This window comes from Erythrolamprus reginae, chromosome 4 (genome assembly GCF_031021105.1).
Source record: "Erythrolamprus reginae isolate rEryReg1 chromosome 4, rEryReg1.hap1, whole genome shotgun sequence".
Lineage (NCBI taxonomy): Eukaryota > Metazoa > Chordata > Lepidosauria > Squamata > Dipsadidae > Erythrolamprus > Erythrolamprus reginae.
Window position 1 is genome coordinate 79,518,285 of NC_091953.1, and position 21,494 is coordinate 79,539,778.

At 40.7% G+C, this 21,494-nt stretch overlaps 1 protein-coding gene across 2 annotated transcripts in view; it reads right to left on the reverse strand.

The window, feature by feature from the left end:
• The window catches only part of PHEX (phosphate regulating endopeptidase X-linked), a 236,351-nt gene that overhangs the window by 196,762 nt on the left and 18,095 nt on the right, over nt 1–21,494 (reverse strand). For both annotated transcript variants that reach the window (XM_070750614.1, XM_070750615.1), the window contains exon 3: nt 20,201–20,362. In XM_070750614.1, coding sequence (XP_070606715.1) covers nt 20,201–20,362 — 162 coding nt within the window. The remainder of the gene's footprint in view (nt 1–20,200; nt 20,363–21,494) is intronic.

Below are 21,494 nucleotides of genomic sequence, written 5' to 3' on the forward strand. Positions count from 1 at the left end.
AAAATGCTGTATAAGTAAGAGGTGGGAGGGTCTCTCTTTCTTTGTTCTGGCTGGAGAGAGTCCCTCCTCCTCCTCAGCTGCCAGGGGGCTTCTGTTAACCGTCGGCTTTTGAGGGAGACCCCCAGCGAAGGAGGAGGAGGAAGAAGAAGAGGCAGAGGAGGGACTGTGGAGAAATGAACCGGCATTCTCTGGTGTGCTTCTTGCTCCCCAGTACCCATCACTGCCTGCCACCGCCGCTAGTCCCACAGCCGCCTCTTGTCATCTTCCCTTACAGCCAACATGGTGTCTAAACCAAGTGGAGAAGAAAGGACACAGTAGAGGAAAGCCAAGGAAATTTTGATGTGAGAGCGGTCATGGGCTCTTTCCAAAACTGGGTGGTGAATTGGGGACCGCGATCGGAGACGATGGCATTGGGTAAGCCGTGGAAGTGGAAGATGTGCTGGATAAATAGTTGAGCTGTGATCTTGGCCATAGGGATTCGACGACAAGGAATGAAATGAGCCATCTTGGTTAACATGTCCACCACTAAAAATATAGCAGTGAAACCTTGAGAGACAGGTAAACAGGTGAGGAAGTCCATGGAAATGGTACCCCAGGGTCTTTAAGGTGTAGGCAAAGGTTGCAATAATCCCAAAGGGGGTCCAGTGGCGGCCTTGGCTTGGTGACAACGGATGCAGGAGTTAACGTAGGCACTGACATCATGGCTCTCTTCGTCTTTGCAAGCATCTGAAAGAAGGATTTATCCATCTAATATCTGTTTCTCCTTCACTTGAATCTGAACTCATAGAAATGTCCTGTGGTTGGTCTCCTCCTCCTTCTTCTGCCTGTAAATCAGGCCCTGCCACTAATTCATAAACACTTTCTGAATCAGAATCTGCAAAATCCCCACACTGAACAGGAGTATACACAACAAATGGTAATTCCAGTTTGCGTCTCTCTTTAATTAGTTTTCAACCCTTGCTTCTCCTGCCCTCTAGTGTTTTGGTGAATATTTAGACCCGCTCTTCTTTGTAACAGCCCTTCAAATATTGGAATATCATGTCACTCCAATTGTTCTTTTCTCTAGACTAGGCAAACCCAAATCCTGCAACCATGGTTTACATGTTTTAATCTCCAGGTCTTTGATCAGCTTAGTTGTCTCTGAATTTTTTTGAGACTGAATTTTTATTTTATTTTATTTTTTTATTTTTTATTTTATTTTATTTTATTTTATTTTATTTTATTTTATTTTATTTTATTTTATTTTATTATTTTATTTTATTTTATTTTATTTTATTTTATTTTATTTTATTTTATTTTATTTTATTTTATTTTATTTTATTTTATTTTATTTTATTTTATTTTATTTTATTTTATTTTATTTTATTTTATTTTATTTTATTTTATTTTATTTTATTTTATTTTATTTTATTTTATTTTATTTTATTTTATTTTATTTTATTTTTTATTTTATTTTTTGTCAAGTACATATTTGTAGATATCATGCTGTTTATATACATGAGATGGGTACTAATTAAGAGGGAAACATTTAGGACAGGGGACAGAAGGCACTCTGGTACACTTATGCACGCCCCTTACTGACCTTTTAGGAATCGGGTGAGGTCAACAGTGGATAGTCTAAGAGTAAAGTTTTGGGAGTTTGGTGATGATAATGCAGAGTCAGGTAGTGAGCTCCAGGCATTAACTACTTGGTTGCCCAAGTCTTATTTTCTACAGTCAAGTTTGGAGCGGCTTACTTTGAGTTTGTATCTGTTGTGTGCTTGTGTATTGTTGTGATTGAAGTTGAAGTAGCTGTTGGCAGGAAGGACGTTGTAGCAGATGATTTTATGAACTATGCTTAGGTCGTGTCAAAGGTGACATAGTTCTAAGCTTTCTAAGTCTAGGATTTCAAGTCTGGTTGTGTAAGATATTCTGTTGCGAGTAGAGGAGTGTAGGGCTCTTCTCATAAAGTATCACTTTCTAAGATATTTATGTCCGAAATATGGTGTGGGCTCCAGACAAATGAGTTGTATTCAAGGATTGGTCTGGCAAAAGTTTTGTATGCTGTGGTTAGTATTACTGGAGAAGAAGCCCTGTAAGATTAAGTTAACAACTCTTGAAGCCTTTTTGGCAATGTTGTTGCAGTGGGCTTTGTCATTTAGGTCATTTGATATGACCTAAAATTGATTAAATTTTAAATAAATTTTTAAGTAAGATTTTAAATGTTAAATAATATTGATTAAATTGATTAAAAATGATAAAAAGATGACTAAAATTGGTTGCAGCATTTCAGGTGTTGTCTTATTGGGGCTTTATAAAGTACACTAATACTTCACATACTATTTCAGAAAAGAAAAAGTTGTTAATGATAAAAGGAGAATATTAAAAAGTGGAATTTTTGAGAGACCAAGAGAAAATGGTTAAAGAGGGGAAGGTTAATGGAAAGGAGGAAGGAAAATAAGGTTTATAGTAGTAGATTTAAGGGGATTGTATTAATATTATTGATTGTGGATAGTCAATCAAGTAAAGGGTTTTTTATTTGAGATTTGAATATTATGATGTATATTGCTCATAGTAAAACAGAACTGCAGATGAAATGTGAAATGGTAATTTGGTATAAATTTGAAGATAATTTAATTTAAGAGACAAAGTTGAAATGTTAAAAAGTGGGATGGGAAATTATAGAAATATATTTAGTAACAAAGAAACAAGACAAATAATTGATATTGTAAGAGATTGGGAATTTAGGGTGATTGGTAATTTGTTTATATATTAAGAAGAAAATAAGTTAAGATAAAGAAATATGAAAAGAGAATATTATGGCTCAAATTAAAAACAGAGATATGATGTGAAATGGATTGTGTATATGAAAGGTTGCACAAGAATGATCCAGACGACACTTTGTTCATAAAATATGTATGTTTGGGGGGGGGGGGGGGACACAAAAATTTTGTAATAAAAATTGATTTGATCTCCCACTTGGTGTAGAGTTCATCTCCCAGTTGGTATCTATATAGTTAAATTCTCCCTTTATTATTGTGGTATGCTTCCTACATATATTTTTAAACTGGCAAACAGTTCATCTATTTCTTATGATTGGCTAGGTGACTTATAATATACACAAGAGTGGCAATGTCACTCTTTTCTTTTTATATTGACCCATATACATTCTAGATCTTTGATCATGGGCATTTCTGTACATATGTAGTGACCTGTTGCACTATATGCAACTACACCTCCTCTTTTTGTTGATCTGTTTGTTTTCAACAATTTGTATCCAATATATACATTCCAGTCTTGGGTTTCTTTCTACCAGATTTCGGTAATGGCAGCTATATCATACCTACCCTTGTGTGCTATTGCTTCTAGTTCATCCTGTTTGTTTCCCAAGCTTTGAGCATTTGTATTTAACACTTTTCTGCCTGTCCATGTGTATGATTCCTGCATCTCCTACTTATTGTTTGAGGGTTTTTTTCCCTAGAGATTCCAAAGATTGTTTACCCTCTCCCCTCAATGTTAGTTTCTGAGGAGTTGGGCCAGTCTTTTTTAAAGTATATTTTCCCCTGTTTCACGAAAATTTTTGTCTAAAATCTGTCTTCTCTCCCTCCCTTTATCTTTGCATGAACTAGGGAAGGCCTTATGTAAGATGTTTACTTGCTTTATATTTTTGCCCTTGGCTCAGGTCCCTTTTATCTGTTGTTTTGATAACAGTTTTTCCAGTGCCTCAAGGCTGTTCTTTGGCCTTCTACAAATAATAATTTAACTCTAATTCTTAATGAAGCTGTTGTTACCAAGAAAAGCACATAGATAAACAATATATAATGATTTATGATTCAACAGTAAAGGAAAGAGAAGTCAAGAAATAACCTGCTAATTAGTAATTGATAGAACAGCCATGAAAGTTTTGGAAAAACTTTCCAAAACTGCCATAATAAACAGAATAGTGTAAGCAATTATGTTTTCTGTGATATACTATGGAAGCAAAAGTTGGATTTTGAAGAAGCAGGATAGGAAATGTATTGATGTTTTTGAACTTTGAGGTTGGAGGAATCTCTTAAGATTTCAATAACTAGCAAAGAAAACAAACAGATCACAGATTAACAGAGTTGAAAGGGACCTTGTAGGTCATCTAGTCCAACCCCCACCCAGCAGATCCTACAGCATTTTTGACAAATGGTACTCCACTCTCTTTTTGAAAGTTTCCTGTGATAAAGCTCCCCCAACTTCTGAAGGCAAGCTATTCCATTGGTTGATTGTCCTCACTGTCAGAAAATTTCTCCTTATTTCCAGGTTGAATTTCTCCTTGTTCAGTTTCCATCCATTATTCCTTGTCTGGCTTTCAGGTGCTTTGGAAAATAGCTTGATCCTCTCCTCTCTGTGGCAGCACCTCCAATATTGAAACACTGCTATCATATGTCCCCTGGTCCTTCTCTTTATTAGACTAGCCATGTCCAGTTCATCATAGGTTTTAGTCTCCAGTGCCCTAATCATCTACACACTTTTTTATAATATGGTGACCAAAACTGCATGCAGTACTCTAGGTGTGGTCCAGCAGTGGGTTGCTACTGGTACTGTCTGGTTCTCCAAACTGGTAGCAGCAGTCGTGGGAGGCTCTGCCCAACTGCACCAGACGCTTTTGAGTATGTGCACACGCGAACCCAGTACATTGAGATTTAGGACCCATCAGTGGAGTGGTCTTACTAAGGCTTTATACAATGGTATTAATACTTCTGATCTTGATTGTATCCCTCTGTTAATGCAATTTAGGATTGCATTGGCTTTTTAAACTGACACCGCACTCTGTTGGCTCATATTTAATTTGTTATCTACTGAGTCTCAGATTCTTTTCACAGTTATTGCTTAGGATCAGACTATTTACGAGACTGTCTCCTGCCATATACCTTCCAGAGACCTATTAGATCACAAGGAGTTGGCTTTCTCCAGGTCCCGTCGTCTAAATAATGCAGGTTGGTGGGCCCTTGGGGGAGGTCCTTCTCTGTGGCTGCCCTGACCTTATGGATCCAGCTGCCCCCCGATGTCCATACTGCCCTTCCAAAATGCCGGCAGGCCTGTGGGCTGTGAATGTAACATCTTATCACAGCCAAATTGTAACTGATTCTGTATGTATGTGTGTTTGATTGGATAATTTATTGTGTTTATTATGGTTCTACTGTTCTTTATTAAGTAATATTTGACTTTTGTTAAATTGTATGAATTACTTACTGTTGTAAGCTGCCCTGAGTCCCATTGGGATTGGGCGGCATAGAAGTCAAATTAATTAAATTAAATTAAATTAAATTATTAAGGCTAGTTTCATCCAGTTTATATGTGTACTTTTGGTTTTTCTTATCTAAGTGTAAGACTTTAGTTTTCTCTACAATGAATTTCATTTTGTTAGATAAGGCCCAATGTTCAAGTCTGTCAAGATCCATCTGGATTTTTAGCCTATCATGTAGGGTGTTTGCTATTTCTGCAAGTTTAGTATCATATGCAAATCTGGTACGTTCCCCTTTTATTTCCTCATCTAAGTCATTTAATTATTACTTTACTCGTTTTTAGATGTTGGCAGATCTGTTTTTTATTATCTTTTCCAATATTAATGTTAGGCTTATTGGTCTATAGTTTCCTGGGTCTGTTTTAATTTTCCTTTTTTGAAGATGTCAAGCACATCAGTTCTTTTCCAGTCCCCTGATAGTTCCCTGATGCTCCAGGATTTTGAAAGATGTGATACAATGGTTCTGAGATGACATCTGCCAGCTCCTTTAAAACTCTGGGATGTAATACATCATGTTCTGATGATTTGTATTCATCAAGATCAGACAGGTATTCTATTATCATTTTTTTGCTTATTTTAATTTTTATTTCAAGTCTGTCTTTTACGGTTGGTTGGATGATTGTTTCCTTTTGTGTGAAGACCGACATAAAGAATAAGTTTCTCTCTTTTACCTCTTTGCCATCTTCTCTCTTTAGTGAACTGTTTCCTTGATTTTTTGCTTCTTATTTATATAGTATATTGGAAGAAACCTTTTTAAAATTATCTTTGATTTTGTTGCAAGTCTGTTTATTCTAAGTCTTTGCTTTCCTCATTTAATATTTGCATATTCTGGCTATCTACTGATAATCAGCCTTAGTTAAGTGTCCCTCTATCCATTTTTTGTACTTATCCTTTTTGTCTTTCAGTCTGTCAGAGAGACTTTTGTGCAGCCACAGTAGTTTCTTCTTGGATTTCTTGTTTTTCTTTTCCAGTGGTATTGTGCTGGACTCGACTTTTTATGGTCACATTTTCCACACTTCTTGAGCTGTTTTCCCCTTTATGATTTTTATCCAAGGAATACAGTGAACCCTTGATCATCGCGAGGGTTCCGTTCCAGGACCCCAAGCGATGATCGATTTTTCGCGAAGTAGCGGTGCGGAAGTAAAAACACCATCCGCGCATGCGCAGATGGTGTTTTTACTTCCACCGCCGCCCGCCCTTCACCCGCCGTTGCCAGCTCCGCTTCCCAAGCCTGCTAATGAAATCCAACCCACGGCGGCCCTTTCCCTCTCCAGGCTGCGGGCGGGGTCCGGAGAACAATGCCTGGCGCCACGCTCCCGGCTGGGCTTTTTTCCCCCATTTCCCCTCGGGTGGAATTTCAGACCCTCCGCCGGTTGGATTTCATTAGCAGGCTCGATAGCAAGTTCTTCCTCCCTTTAGAAATCCCCGCAGCCTCCTCCGCCCGGCGGGAGGAGGGAAAAGGCCGCCAGCGAGGACCCGCAAAGCCGCCGTCGCCGCCGCAGCGAGGCCGAGCTGCCCGCTCCCACGGCACGGGCTCCCAACACAGCGCCGCTCAGCCCGGCCTCAGCGACGCCTCCGCGGATCCGCCAGCCCAGCCGAGCGACGCCTCTCTGGTCTGGGCGAAGGCAGTGGGCAGTCCCCGCCGCAGCAGTCCCCGCGGGCACCGCGCGCCAAGGGCCGGCCAGGCCGCCGGCCAACAAAGGGGCTCCCTCGCCTCCCTCGTTCGGGCAGGTTTACAAAGGCAGCGCGGCAACTTGGAGCCCGGCGCGCCCCGCAGCCCCTGCCACGCCTCGCCCGCCCCCACCTGGCCGGCGCTCCGGCTACCCCTGGCTGAGGAAGAACCGAGTAGCCCCCGCCCTCCCCCGCCCGGCTCCCTTCAGCCCCCCGGGGTCAAGCGGGCGGGGGGGCGGCCGGGACCTCGCCTGTCTCCGCCGCCCGCATCGCCCCTCCGACGGGCCGGCCTCCCCCGCCCGCCTCTGCTGCAGCCACCGCCGCCTCCCCGACTGCCACAAAAGGGCCCCACCCGCCCCGCCCCAAAGTTTACCTTGCGGCGGGATTCAAAGTGCTGGGGTGGGGGATGTCACTTCGCCGCTCGTGTCCTGGCTAAACCGGGCGGCAGGAGACAGGCTTTGAGTTTTTAGCTGCGGGGAGAGAAGTAGGACTTTCCTAACTCCCTCCCCCCGCAGCCAAAACTCAAAGCCTGTCTCTTTTTTTTCTTGCGGCGAGCCCAAGCCGTTCCTCTCTCGACCGCAGCCGAGCTTCCCTCGGCCCCCTTTGGCCCCGTCGCCTCCTCCCCACCTGCCTTTCCTCGCCAAGCGCACAAAAAAAAAGAGAGAAGGCTTCTACCAGAAGCCGGGGACGGCGGGCAGGGGCATGAAGGATCTCTTGCGGGGGAAAAGCCGCTAGCCAGCTTTCGGAGCTCCTCCGCCATCACCCGGCTTCTGGTAGAAGCCTTCTCTCTTTTTTTTCGTGCGCTTGGCGAGGAAAGGCAGGCGGGGAGGAGGCGACGGGGCCAAAGGGGGCCGAGGGAAGCTCGGCTGCGGTCGAGAGAGAAACGGCTTGGGCTCGCCGCAAGAAAAAAAGAGACAGGCTTTTAGTTTTGGCTGCGGGGGGAGGGAATCCCGCCGCAAGGTAAGCTTCGGGGCGGGGCGGGCGGGGCCCTTTTGTGCCAGTCGGGGAGGCGGTGGCGGCTGCAGCAGAGGCGGGCGGGGGAGGCCGGCCCGCCGGAGGGGCGATGCAGGCGGCGGAGACAGGCGAGGTCCCGGCCGCCCCCCGCCCACTTGGCCCCAGACCGGTGCAGCAGGAAAGGGACGGAGAAGGCTCACTGGCAGCCCTTGCCCATCGCCGCGCCTTCGCTTCCCCCCCTCCCCCGCTGGATCCGGCAGCGTGCTGAGGGGAATTGCCGCGGACTGGAAAAACCACCACCCTTCGCCGGGAGTACCGTTCGTGGCTCTCTCGGGCGAGGACTGAAGGGAGGGTCCGTGCGCGGCCGGCTGGGTGGCGATGCCAAGGCGGCCCGGGGTTTTGGGGGGCTGTTTTTTCCCCCTTTCGGCGGCTTTGGGAAGAACCTTGCCGGGTGATGCGGCGCTGAAGGCAACGCCGCTCTGAGGAAACGGGGCTCTCTCCCGTGGCTCTCCGGTGTGTGTGTGCGCGCGTGCGATTCTCCCGCTCCTGTGTGTCACCGGCTCTGCGCGCTTTCAGCGGGGGCTGCCCTGCGCTTCTTTTTGCTGCCCGAACGTCAGGAGTTCCCTCCGGCTCAGCGGGGGGGTTTTTTGTTTTGAAGGGGGGGAGAGGCCGTGGGGCAGATGGGCAGTCAAAAAGGGCGGGGGAAGGAGGGTGCAGCGGCGAGGCGAAGGCAAGGGGCGCACGGCCGACCGGCTCCAAGGCGAGCGGCCGGAGCTGCGCCCTCCGTCGCCCGCCTCCTTTCAGGCAGCTCCCCGCACGCCCCTCGCCTTCTGCCGAGGCTCAGCTGCAAGCGGCCAGTGAGGCAGACCGGCTCCGAGGCGAGCGGCCGGAGCTGCGCCCTCCTTCGCCCGCCAGGTGAGGCGAAGGCGAGGGGCGCGCGGCTGCAGCGAGGAGCCAAAGATCCGGGCGGGGAAGACCCAGGGAAGGTTCCTTCGTCCGCCTAGCAGCTGATCTGCTCGGCAGCGCAGCACCAGCGAGGAGCCGAAGATCTTCGGCTGCTCGCTGCTGCTGCGCTGCCGAGCAGATCAGCTGCTAGGCGGCCGCTCGAGAGCAAGAGGGGGAGAGATAGAGAAAGAGAGAGAAGGAAAGAAAGATGAGAGAGGGAGGAAGAGAGTGTGAGAGAGGAAGAAGCAACATAGAGAAAGAGGGGGAAGACCCAGGGAAGCCTCTGCCCGGCGGGGAAACTCCACCATCTACGCATGCGTGGAAGGGCACGCATGCGCAGATGGTGGAGTTTACTTCCGGGTTGAAAACTCGCGAAATAGCCCTTTCGCGATACTTGAGGATGCGAAACTCGAGGGTTCACTGTAATTCCCAATAAACAAAAAATCACCAAATAAAACAATTCAGAGCTCATTTCAGAGTAGAAATGACAAGGCACACATTTTCCTACTCTGAACATATTATGAGAAGAACCAACTGTATAAAGAAAGTTTTGATGTTGAGAAAAATAGAGTGGGGAGGAGGTATGACCAACAGCAAGGCAAATACAGTGGTACCTCTACTTACGAACGCCTATACTTACGAACTTTTCGAGATAGGAACCGGATGTTTAAGATTTTTTGCCTCTACTCATGAACCTTTTTCTACTTACGAACCCGAACCAGCACTGCTGGGATGCCCCACCTCCAGACTTCCGTTGTCAGCTGAAGCGCCCGTCATTGCCTTGCTGGGATACTCCTTTGATTCCCCCTGCTGGGATTCTCTTCATTTCATGGTTGGACTGGCCGCTGGGATACTACTTTGCTTCCCCCTGCTGGGATTCTCTTCATTTCGTGCTTGCCGGCTGGCTGTTGGGATACCCCTTTGCTTCCCCCCCCCCACTGGGATTCTCTTCATTTTGTGCTTGCCAGAAGTCTGGGGGCAGGGCATCCCAGCTGTGTTGGCAAGCACGAAGAGAATCAGGGGGAAGGCAACGGGGGAGGCAAAGGGGAACCTCCCCACAAACTGAGGAGACAGGGGCAGTGAGAGTTTGCACGCATTATTCACTTTTACATTGATTCCTATGGAGAAATTGCTTCAACCTACGAACGTTTCTACATACAGAACATACAGTTTGTTGGCTATGAACAAATTAACTGCCTTGAAATGGCCCTGGGTTTGTTTGTTTATTTATTTATTTATTTATTTATTCTTTGTCCAATATACAATACATATGGAAGAGAATAGACATTAAGTAATATATATAAAGATAGAAAGTAAAAAAGAAGAGAAGTAGATGGGAGGGAGAGAATATATATGATATAAGAGATAAGGAGATTATATATATATATATGGAGAGAATATATATGATATATGAGACCTATAGGCTCCTTGTGACGTTCCTTCAATATACCAGTGTGATCCAACAGAAAAAAACATATAGCCCCACCCTGTTACAAAGCTGAAGGTATCAGATCTGATGGCCTACAGGTTTACAAGGCAGAAGCCCCAGGATCAAATCCCAGTAAGTGTATGGCTAGCTGGTGATGCCAGAATAAGGCCAAAATAGCACTATCCTAGTCTCCCTTAATTTTATATATATATATATATATATATATATATATATATATATATATATATATATATATATATATATATATATATATATACACATACACACACACACACACATATATATATATATTTAACATGTTGTTATTAAAACTTAAAGTGAATTTATAAATTTTAGAGAACATAGAGGTTATAGAATTACCGGGACTATATAAATAATATAGTTTATAATTATTTTCAAAGTTAAAGTATTATACAGTATATGTTACATAGATTTATAGGATTTATAGGATTTATAGAATTATAGTTATATATATACAGTATATCCCTTTTTTTCTTTTGTGGTAAGATCTAGAAGTTCAGTTAAATAATACTTATTATATTGTAATTATATTGTGACCACTCTTTTGCCTTATTCGGTAGGAATCTAATTAACAAATAAGGAATATCATTTAATTTTCATCTCTCTATTTGGAAATTTGGAATAGGATCTATGAAATACTAGAGAAACAAGATAAAATATTAAAGGCAATGGCTGGTAACCAATCTAGAGGTGGTAAAAGACCAACTCCTGTGGCTCTGGCCAGTTCCGCCTCCCCTGCTTCTCAGAGGCAGATAGATGAGATGTTGACAATGGAGAAATATAAGGGGAACACATCATTGATGCAGAATATGAATAGTACATTAACTATAATGCAGGAAACGATGCTTAAACTACAAGAACTCATTACCAACAATCACATGGAACTTAAGACATGTATATGCAGATTAGAAAACAGGTTGAACCAATACAAATGGATACACCAAAAAATGAGCAAAAAATAGCGAGTGTGGAAAAGAAAATAGAACAAAATGAAAAGAATATCAAACAAGTAGATCAGAGAGTTAAGGACTCTCATAAAGACTTAGAAAATTCCTTGATTCATCTGGAAATGGAGTGATCCTCCTATTTCCTCAGATTCCAAAATATAATTGAAAGCGACCATGAAAATCTAGGGGAGATCATGATAATGATAGTAGTGGGAATGCTACAACTTAACCGAGATGAAGTGTTAATAGAGATTGACGAAACATATAGAATTCAAACTAACTACACCCATAGGTATCATCTTCCGTGAGAACTACAACTGAGATTCTCAAGGAAAAGCACCAGAGACAAAGTATATGTAGCTTCTAGAAAGGGTAATCTTACCTATAAGGGTAGAGAGTTAAACAACCTGAAACAAATCCCAAGAAGGGTACGGGAAAGAAGAAGAGACTACAAAACACTAGCAGCTCTTCTAAATAAGAAAGATATTACATTTAGATGGACCATACAGGAAGGTATGGTGATAAATTTGGAAGGTAGAAAAGTCAAAGTTGACACTTCGGAAAGAGCACAAGAGATCTATGAACAGATAACTGGCTTAGAGTTGGATTTAGAAAGTGGAAAAAGACAGGAATCCAGTAAAGAAGATGAAACAGAATCTGATATACAAAGTGAAATATTAAAGGTCTTAATAGTGCCTACAAACAGAGAAAAGTATTCTCAAAACTGCTTAAACAAAAATCACAAATAATTTGCTTACAAGAAGTTCATATTAAACAATCACCTAAAAATATTTGGAATATTCAAAACTGGGAGAATTATATGCATCACTAGATGAAAAGAAGAAGAGAGGGGTGGCCACCTATGTGAAAAAAGAGCTTAAACCCAAAGTAATAAGAATGGATACAAGAGGTAGATATATAATGGTTGAAATTGAGCTCAATGGAGAAAGGGTAACTATAGTTAATTATTCTGCCAGCGTGCCCCAACCACCTGTAATTACAGGGTAATTAGTCCAGAAAGACACACACCACACGATAAAAGGAAAACCAAAAGTCTTTATCAACAGAAAAGCAGAAAAAACTCCCTTTTTAAATGTCAAAGGGATTTTTTGGTACACACAAGGCACAGGTTAAATGCAATCCAATTTCTCACCCAGTAACTGGGAAATTGAGTCCAAATTCCAAAATCCAGAAAGTCCACACACAATCTTGAACAGGGAAACAGCAAAACCACGATCTTGACGAAACTATGAATCAGATAAGCTTCCACAAGACTAAATCAGCACGCTGCTCTTTTTATCTGTAGCACTAATTACAGCAGCCTCACCCAACCACAGGTGGCCTAACTTATCTCCTGTAATAATCCTTCAGTTGTTCTCTTCTATGCATCACTCTCTGCATGCGTGGGTCTGTCATAAGTTCTTGTTCAGAATCCAGGGATGATAAGGAAGATTGTTCTCCTCCTGGGCTGTCTGCCAAACTCCCCTCTTCCCTGTCACTCACACTTCCTTGGTCAGAGGAGACTTCGATGGCAGATTCTATCAGGGGCAAACAGGCCTGTGGTATGTGGATGTTTCCCCCACATCCACCTGCACATTCCTTGGGGCAGGAGCTGGGCCAGAGCTAACCACAACAGTTAATATCTATGCCCCGAATCAAAACCAAAAACAATTTTATAAAAAGCTACATGAAGTTCTCCAAACAGACTCGAAAAATATTTGTATTATAGGGGATTATAATGGGATTGTGGATCCAAAAATAGATTTCAAAATAGGAAGTATAAACAAAACAAAGAGAGCAACTTTACCAACCACATTTAATAAACTGACAGATGAATTAGATCTAATTAATGTCTGGAGAATAGGACACCCTAATGAAAGTCAATTCACATTTTATTCTATACCCCATAGCTCGTTCTCTAGAATTGACATTATATGGTTAAGCAAAAAAATGTATAAAAAATAAAATTAGTAGACCCCTATATGTGGGATGACCACAATCCTCTAAAGATTATATGGCAAAGTGAAAGAAAGGAATACAGGAGATGGAAACTAAACATAGACTTCCTCCAAGATGAAAATTATACAAATATGATTTATAAGGAAATAGAACTATTTCTTATAGAAAATAAAAAACAACCGACATCAGCCCAAAACCTGTGGGACACATTAAAAGCATATATTAGAGGTTTAACAATAGCTTATACTGTCAATTAAAAAAAATAGGTGAAGGAAACATATAATTTTTATGGAAAAGAGATGTCTAAATTAGAAAAAGGCCTCCAAGATAACCCAACAAATCTCACGATATTAAAACAGCTGAGGGAAGCCAGACATCAAGTCAACATTATAGATCAACAAGAAATTGTCAGAAATATATATATTTATGAACCGCTAATAAACCAGGAAGATGGCGGGCTCAAAAAGAATAAAAGTGATAAGCTAATTTATCAATTAGTAGACAAAAATGGGGAGATTTAATATATGGAACAACAGAAAAAAGAAATAGCACTAGATTACTATAAAAATCTATATAAACAAGACTTAGTGGAAAGCCCAATAAAATTTTTACAAGAATATAATACAAATGATGCAAATAAAGAAATGTTAAACAAGATTAATATCCAAGAGCTCCAACAAGCCTTAAAACCCCCCAAAAGAATGGCAAGTCTCCAAGCCCAGATGGATTTCCGGGGGGGAATTTTATAAAAAAAAATAATGAAATTTTTGAACCCATCTTACTGGAGACATATAACAAAATTCTAGAGCAAATGAAAATCCCTGAGATGCGGATATATCATGGTAATTCCAAAAAAAGTACAGGAAAAGGATAAGATAGAGAATTATAGGCCAATTTTGCTTTTAAACACAGATTATAAAATTTTTATGTTGATTCTAGCAGAAAGGGTTAAAATTTTTTAAAACAAACTTATTAATACCGATCAATCAATTACCACACAGACAAATCAAACATTGCACCAGATCAATACTTGATATTTTGGAATTCTGCGAAGCTCACCCAGGAGCACAAGTTACTCTTGCCTTCTTAGATGTGCAGAAGGCCTTTGATAATGTTAGCTGGCAGTACTTACTAGAATTGTTAAGAGAACTTAAATTTGGAAAAATATTCGTAAATATAATTCAGAACATATATACTACTCAATCTGCAAGAGTTATAATTAATAATGACATGACAAAATTATTTAATATCGGAAAAGGTGTTCGCCAGGGTCCCCTGTTGTTTATTCAAGAAATATTACTCAACAAAATTTGGAATAATAAAGAAATAAAAGGAATTAAAGTAAAACAGGAAGAATTTAAATTACAGGTCTATGCTGATGATGTCATATTTTTTCTAGAGGATCCAATAAAATCATGTAGAGAACTGACAAAGGAATTAGAGACTTTTGGTGAATTCTCGGGTCTTAAAATTAATAAACAAAAAACAAAGTTTTTGACAAAAAATATGACTCCAAAACAGATTAACAAATGAGAAAAATCTACAAACTTTCTAACGACCAAAAAGATTAAGTATCTTGGAATAAATATAACTAATAAGATTTCAATTATTAAGAAAGATAATTACGATAAGATAGCACAAGAAACTAAAATGAAATTAGAAAAATGAGGGGATCTACAGTTGTCACTTTTAGGTAGGATAGCAGTAATTAAAATGAACATTCTTCCAAAATTTTTATATCTATTCCAAATGGCGCCTATTAGTATAGATCAATTCTTTTTAAAAGAAATTAACAAAATTATCTCAAAATTTATTTAGAACAACCCCCCCTCCCAAATCAAATACTCTTACCTCCAACACAGTAAAAAAAGAGGAGGTTTTGGACTTCCAGACCTAAAACTGTACTATAATGTGGCCAGTTTAACCTGGATCAAAGAATGGATTAATATCACAAATAAAAGAATTTTGACACTAGAGGGACATGATTTACAGCAAGGCTGGCATGCATACCTTTGGAAAGAAGGAAATAAAATACAAATTACTTTTAGTAAACACTTGATTAGGAATTCTTTATTAAAAGCTTGCTTGGAAATTAAAAGAAAATACTACACACAAATCCCCAAATGGCTCTCTACCATGGAAGCAATAGTTTATCCAAATTTGATAGATCCCACTAAAACTCTAACCTATAAAGACATTCTACACTCAAATGGCGAATTGAAAACAAGACAAGATCTCGAGCAGCAAAATCATAAACTGGTGGATATACCTACAAATTAAATCAAGGTATAATAAAGATTGTGAAAACCCTGGAATTAATATCTCAACTCATACTTTGGATAAAATACTCACAAGACAGGATGATAAATCAATCACTAAAATATACCAAATATGCTAGAAAGAGACATGATAGAGGACATTGTTAAAGACCCTATGATCGCATGGGCCAAGAGCATTCAACATAATATACATATAACAGATTGGGAGAAATCATGGAACAATATTTGTAAAATCATGTTGTCGGCAGCCTATAAGGAAATTTTTTATAAACTCCTGTATAGGTGGTATATAGCTCCTCAAAGACTCACTAAGATATACCCCAAACTTAAAAATACTTGTTAGAAATGTAAGAAACACCCGGGAATCTTTTTTCATATGTGGTGGTCCTGTTCTAAAATTCAAAGTACATGAAAAACTATACATAAGTAGCTCACTGAAATTGTGGAATATGAAATTGAATATTCACCCAAAGGCATGCTTTTAGGGATCTGTAAACAACATTACCTGAAGCAAAAATTTTATATTATGATGCATATAATTACCGCAGAATTTCAATAGCACAAATGTGAAAAAAGGAAATCCCATCCAAAAACCTAATTATTGAGAAAGTGTATAAATACACTGAAATGGATGAAATGACAAATGACAAAGGAGTAAGAAAGAAACCAAAGAGATACGGAAAAAATGGCATGAATAGATCCGCAATAAAAATTAAATATATCAATATAAAGAATAAGTGTACATTTAAAAAAGTTAAAAATACTAATATCATAGGTTTTATTAACTTATGGAAATGTATATAGTTTGCTTAAGACACAGAGATATGATTTGTAATTTTAATATGCAAAATGAAACTGTGTTGGATCTGTAATAACAGGGGGGACATGATCGAAACATTTAAATATGTTAAAGGGTTAAATAGGGTTCAGGAGGGAAGTGTTTTTAATAGGAAAGTGAACACAAGAACAAGGGGACACAATCTGAAGTTAGTTGGGGGGAAGATCAAAGGCAACATGAGAAAATATTATTTTACTGAAAGAATAGTAGATCCTTGGAACAAACTTCCAGCAGACGTGGTTGGTAAATCCACAGTAACCGAATTTAAACATGCCTGGGAAAAACATATATCCATTGTAAGATAAAATACAGGAAATAGTATAAGGGCAGACTAGATGGACCATGAGGTCTTTTTCTGCCGTCAGACTTCTATGTTTCTATGTTCTATGTTTCTATTATATGAATTATCTTCTATTTAACAAGAAAAGTTTACATAAATTTTTAAAAATACAAATTTATTTATTTATTTATTTATTTATTATTCATTCATTCATTCATTCATTCATTCATTCATTCATTCATTCATTTATTTATTTATTTATTTATTTATTTATTTATTTATTTATTTATTTATTTATTTATTTATTTATTTATTTATTTATTTATTTATTTATTTATTTATTTATTTATTGGATTTGTATGCCGCCCCTCTCTGTAGACTCGGAGCGGCTAACAACAGTAGTAAAAACAGCGTGTAACAATCCAATACTAAAACAACTTTTAAAAACCCTTATTATAAAACCAAACATACACACAGTCCTGCCAAACGACATTGTTTAGTTGATGGGACCCAGAGAAGGCCCACTCTGTGGGATCTAACTGGTTGCTGGGATTCGTGTAGCAGAAGGCGGTCCCTGAGATAATCTAATCTGGTGCCATGAAGGGTTTTATAGGTCATAACCAACACTTTGAATTGTGACTGGAAACTGATCGGCAACCAATGCAGACTGCGGACTGTTGGTGTAACATGGGCATATTTTGGAAAGCCCATGATTGCTCTTGCAGCTGCATTCTGCACGATCTGAAGTTTCCTAACACTTTTCAAAGGCAGCCCCATGTAGAGAGCATTACAGTAGTCGAGCCTCGAGGTGATGAGGGCATGAGTGACTGTGAGCAGTGACTTCCGGTCCAAATAGGGCCGCAACTGGTGAACCAGGTGAACCTTGGCAAATGCCCCCCTCGCCACAGCTGAAAGATGTTTCTCTAATGTGAGCTGTGCGTCGAGGAGGACGCCCAAGTTGCGGACCCTCTCTGAGGGGGTCAATGATTCCCTCCCCAGAGTGATGGACGGACAGATAGAATTGTCCTTGGGAGGCAAAACCCACAGCCACTCAGTCTTATCAGGGTTGAGTTTGAGTCTGTTGACACCCATCCAGACCCCAACAGCCTCCAGGCACCGGCACATCACTTCCACTGCTTCGCTGACTGGACAAAGGGTGGAGATGTAGAGCTGGTTATCATCTGCATACTGATGATACCTCACCCCATGCCCTTGGATGACCTCACCCAGCGGTTTCATGTAGATATTAAATAGCAGGGGGAGAGGACCGACCCCTGAGGTACCCCACAAGGGAGTAACCTAGAGGTCGACCTCTGACCACCCACTAACACCGACTGCGACCGACCGGAGAGGTAGGAGGAGAACCACTGAAGAACAGTGCCTCCCACTCCCACTCCCAATCCCTCCAGTTGGCACAGGGGATACCATGGTCGATGGTATCGAAAGCCACTGAGAGGTCAAGAAGCACCAGGACAGAGGATAAACCCCTGTCCCGGGCCCACCAAAGCAGTTTCCGTGCTATAGCCGGGCCTGAATCCTGACTGCTGAGGGCCTAGATAATCGGCTTCTTCCAAGGACCGCTGGAGCTGAAGCGTCACCACCTTCTTAACAACCTTCCCCATAAAGGGAAGGTTGGAGACTGGGCGGTAGTTGTTGAGAATGGCTGGGTCCAGGGAAGGCTTCTTGAGGAGAGGGCACACAAGTGCCTCCTTGTATGGATCCAGGAAAGACCCCTTCCCCAAAGAAGCATTGACAATCTTTTGAACCCAGCTCCGTGTCACCTCCCTACTGGCCGAAACCAGCCAGGAGGGACACGGATCCAGCAGACAGGTGGCCGAACTCACAGCTCCAATGGCCTTGTCCACTTCATCAGGTGTCACCAGATCAAACTCTTCCCAGACAGGTGGACAAGTATGGGCCCCAGTCACCTCAACTGACTCATTGTCAGTCGACTTTGTTTTCCAATTGGAGTCGAGGTCCGCTTGCATCCGAGCGATTTTATAGGTGGCACCTCCCACCTGCAAGATTGGCTAAGATGTTCTCCAACATACAGTGGTGGGCTCCTACGGGTATGGACAGGTACGCAGTACCAGTAGCCAGTGTTCCCTCTAATTTTTTGGGGGAGTGGGCGGAAAAGTATAGTGTCTGAGCAGCAGTCCCTTTGGGACTGGGCAGCACAGAAATAATAAATAAATAAATAAATAGATAAACAAACAAACAAACAAACAAACAAAAACCCCACCCTGTTTTGCCTCGGAGAATTTCAAAATAAAATACTGTACTGTGTGTCTATAACAGTGAGCTCATAATAGGGCAACTCTATCAATATCAAAATGCCACTTAAATAGTTGAGCTAGTTTCAAATTAGATTTTGATTTTCTTTCTCTCTTCCTTACTCCCATTCTTTTTCTTTCTCTTTTCCTTCCTCTCTTTTTTCTATCTGTTTCTCTCTCTTCCTCTCTCTCTCCTTCCCTCTCACTCTTTCCCTCTTGGCTTCTGGGCAGGTTTGGAAAACTCTGAGTTGATGATGATTTTTAAATGAGCGATTGCTCACTGCTCAGCTTAGAGGGAACTATGCCGGTAGCAAAATTTTGGTCAGGTACACAGTACCAGTAGCAAAATTTTGATTTTTTTTTTCTTTTTTTCCCTTCTGGGCTCTGTGTATGTTTTTTCTATCACAGTAAATGAGGTTGAATGTGTATAATTTTAGAAGAGCTGTGCGTGTGTGTGTGTGTACATACACTTTATATAGTAGATAATCAGGGGTGGGCTACTGCCCGGACCGGGGGAGAGCGCAATGGGGTAGCGAAAATGGAGTTTCACCCCAGAACACGCAATTTTCACTGAAAGATGTTGAAAGAAAATGCATAAGCCATGCTGACAGTGTGGTAGTAAAAGGTTTGGTAGCCCATCACTACCAACATACCATCAAACTGCTGAAAATGTAATCAAAACCAGAGAACATGCTACCGCATATGGTGGACATGTCCCAAAGAAAACCAATATTGGAACAAATTCAGAACTTACCTAACAGAGATAACTGAACAATATATAGAAATGAAACCAGAAATATTTTTATTAGGAATATTACCAAAGACTTGTAAGAAAAAAATACAATATCTAATTATACACATTATAACCGCTGCAAAAATAGTATGCGTAGAAATTTGAAAAAATAAAAATACACCAAAAGAAAAAATTTAACTTATAAAGTTTTTGAATGTGCAAAAGTGGATAAGCTTAAAAAAGAATTACAAGAAAAGGGGGAAACAATACTATAAAATAGGGGGGAAATGGTACGAGTGGCTAGAAAAGAGGGCTAAAAGATAAGAGAATAATTGAAAGAAGATGGTATTGAAGTCAGAAGCTGGAAATAAATCAAAGTAAATAGAAAAGATATAGAAAGAATGGTAGAAATACCATTGATAGAAAAATGTACCAGAAAATTATAGAAAAATTGTACAAGAAAAACATGTTTTAACGACGTAAAAATGTTGATATGAAGGAAATTGTATAAATTTCTATTTTTTGGTTTTTAAAAAAATGTTTAATAAAAAATATTTTAAAAAATAAATAAATTCCTTCAGCAAAGATCCACTTACCTTTCAATTTTAGATCTACATTATGTCTCAACCAAGGATAGACTCCATAACTTGAATAATCTTCTGGTATTGGATTATCTTGTAACCATCCTTCACAGGCAAATCGGAAAAAGTTATCACAGGGGTCCACAGACACATTTAGCTTGCTTTTGATGGCGGCAGCTGGAAAAAGTTATATAATTTCATGCTTCATCAGTTAATGATGTTAATATCAATTGCTATACAAGACTTGCAAATCACTTCCAGATTTATGATTACTATTTTCTGGATTTTTTATTCCCTTTACTTCCACATAATTAATCTCACCATTTAACCTATCTGCCCGACTTTGTTCAGATAGGCTACAATTTCAAAAGGAAAGGAAAGAAATATTTCTTAAGTATTGGTCAATCTGTCTTTCCTTGATTTTCAAATTATGGATTTTGGGCTATTCACTAACATTTCGGCTTTCATTTTTCTGGGTGCATCTGAATTTTCACAATCTGTCACTGCAACTGACCACGATAAAATCTCAGGGGATCTTTTGATTGCCATCTCTCTTCATCTTCCTTTAGCTTCTGGTTATTGAGGTGGATACGGCCCTTGATGTGGTAGCACAACCACTTGTCAGTAAAATCCTTGTCCCTCCTGGATTGTGAAAGCCTCCAGGATGGTAAACAGTGGGCAGGTCCAGGAAATGATTAATATGTCATGAAGGAGGGGGCATTTCCGGATGTTTTTAAGGAAGCCCTGGTTTGTGTCCTCCTTAAAAAGTCATCATTGGATCCCATCTGCCTGCACAATTTTTGTCTGGTTTCCAACCTTCTATTCTTAGGGAAGATGGTTGCCTGTCAATTGCAGAGGGTCCTGGATGAAACAGATTATTTGGATCCCTTTCAATCAGGATTCAGGCCTGGTTATGGGATGGAAACAGCATTGATTACACTTGATGATTTCTGGCAATAGCGGGATGGGGATAGTACAATTATCTTCGTTCTCCTTGATCACTCAGTGGCTTTCAATACCATTGATCATGGTATCTTTTGGGATGGCTGCAGGAATTGGGGTTGGGCAGCACAGTTCTGTATTGGCTTGGCTCCTTTCTCTGTGGCTAATCCCAATATTTATTAATAGGATGTGAGAGGTCCAGCCCTCAGCTGCTATTTTGTGTACTTTCTTCATTCCTTTTCAACATCTATATGAAACTGCTGGGCAAGACCACACATTTCTAGGGGTTGAGGTATCTATAGTATGCCAATGACACCCAACTCTATATCTGTACTCTCAGTGACCTAAGTGATGCTGTGTCCACTTT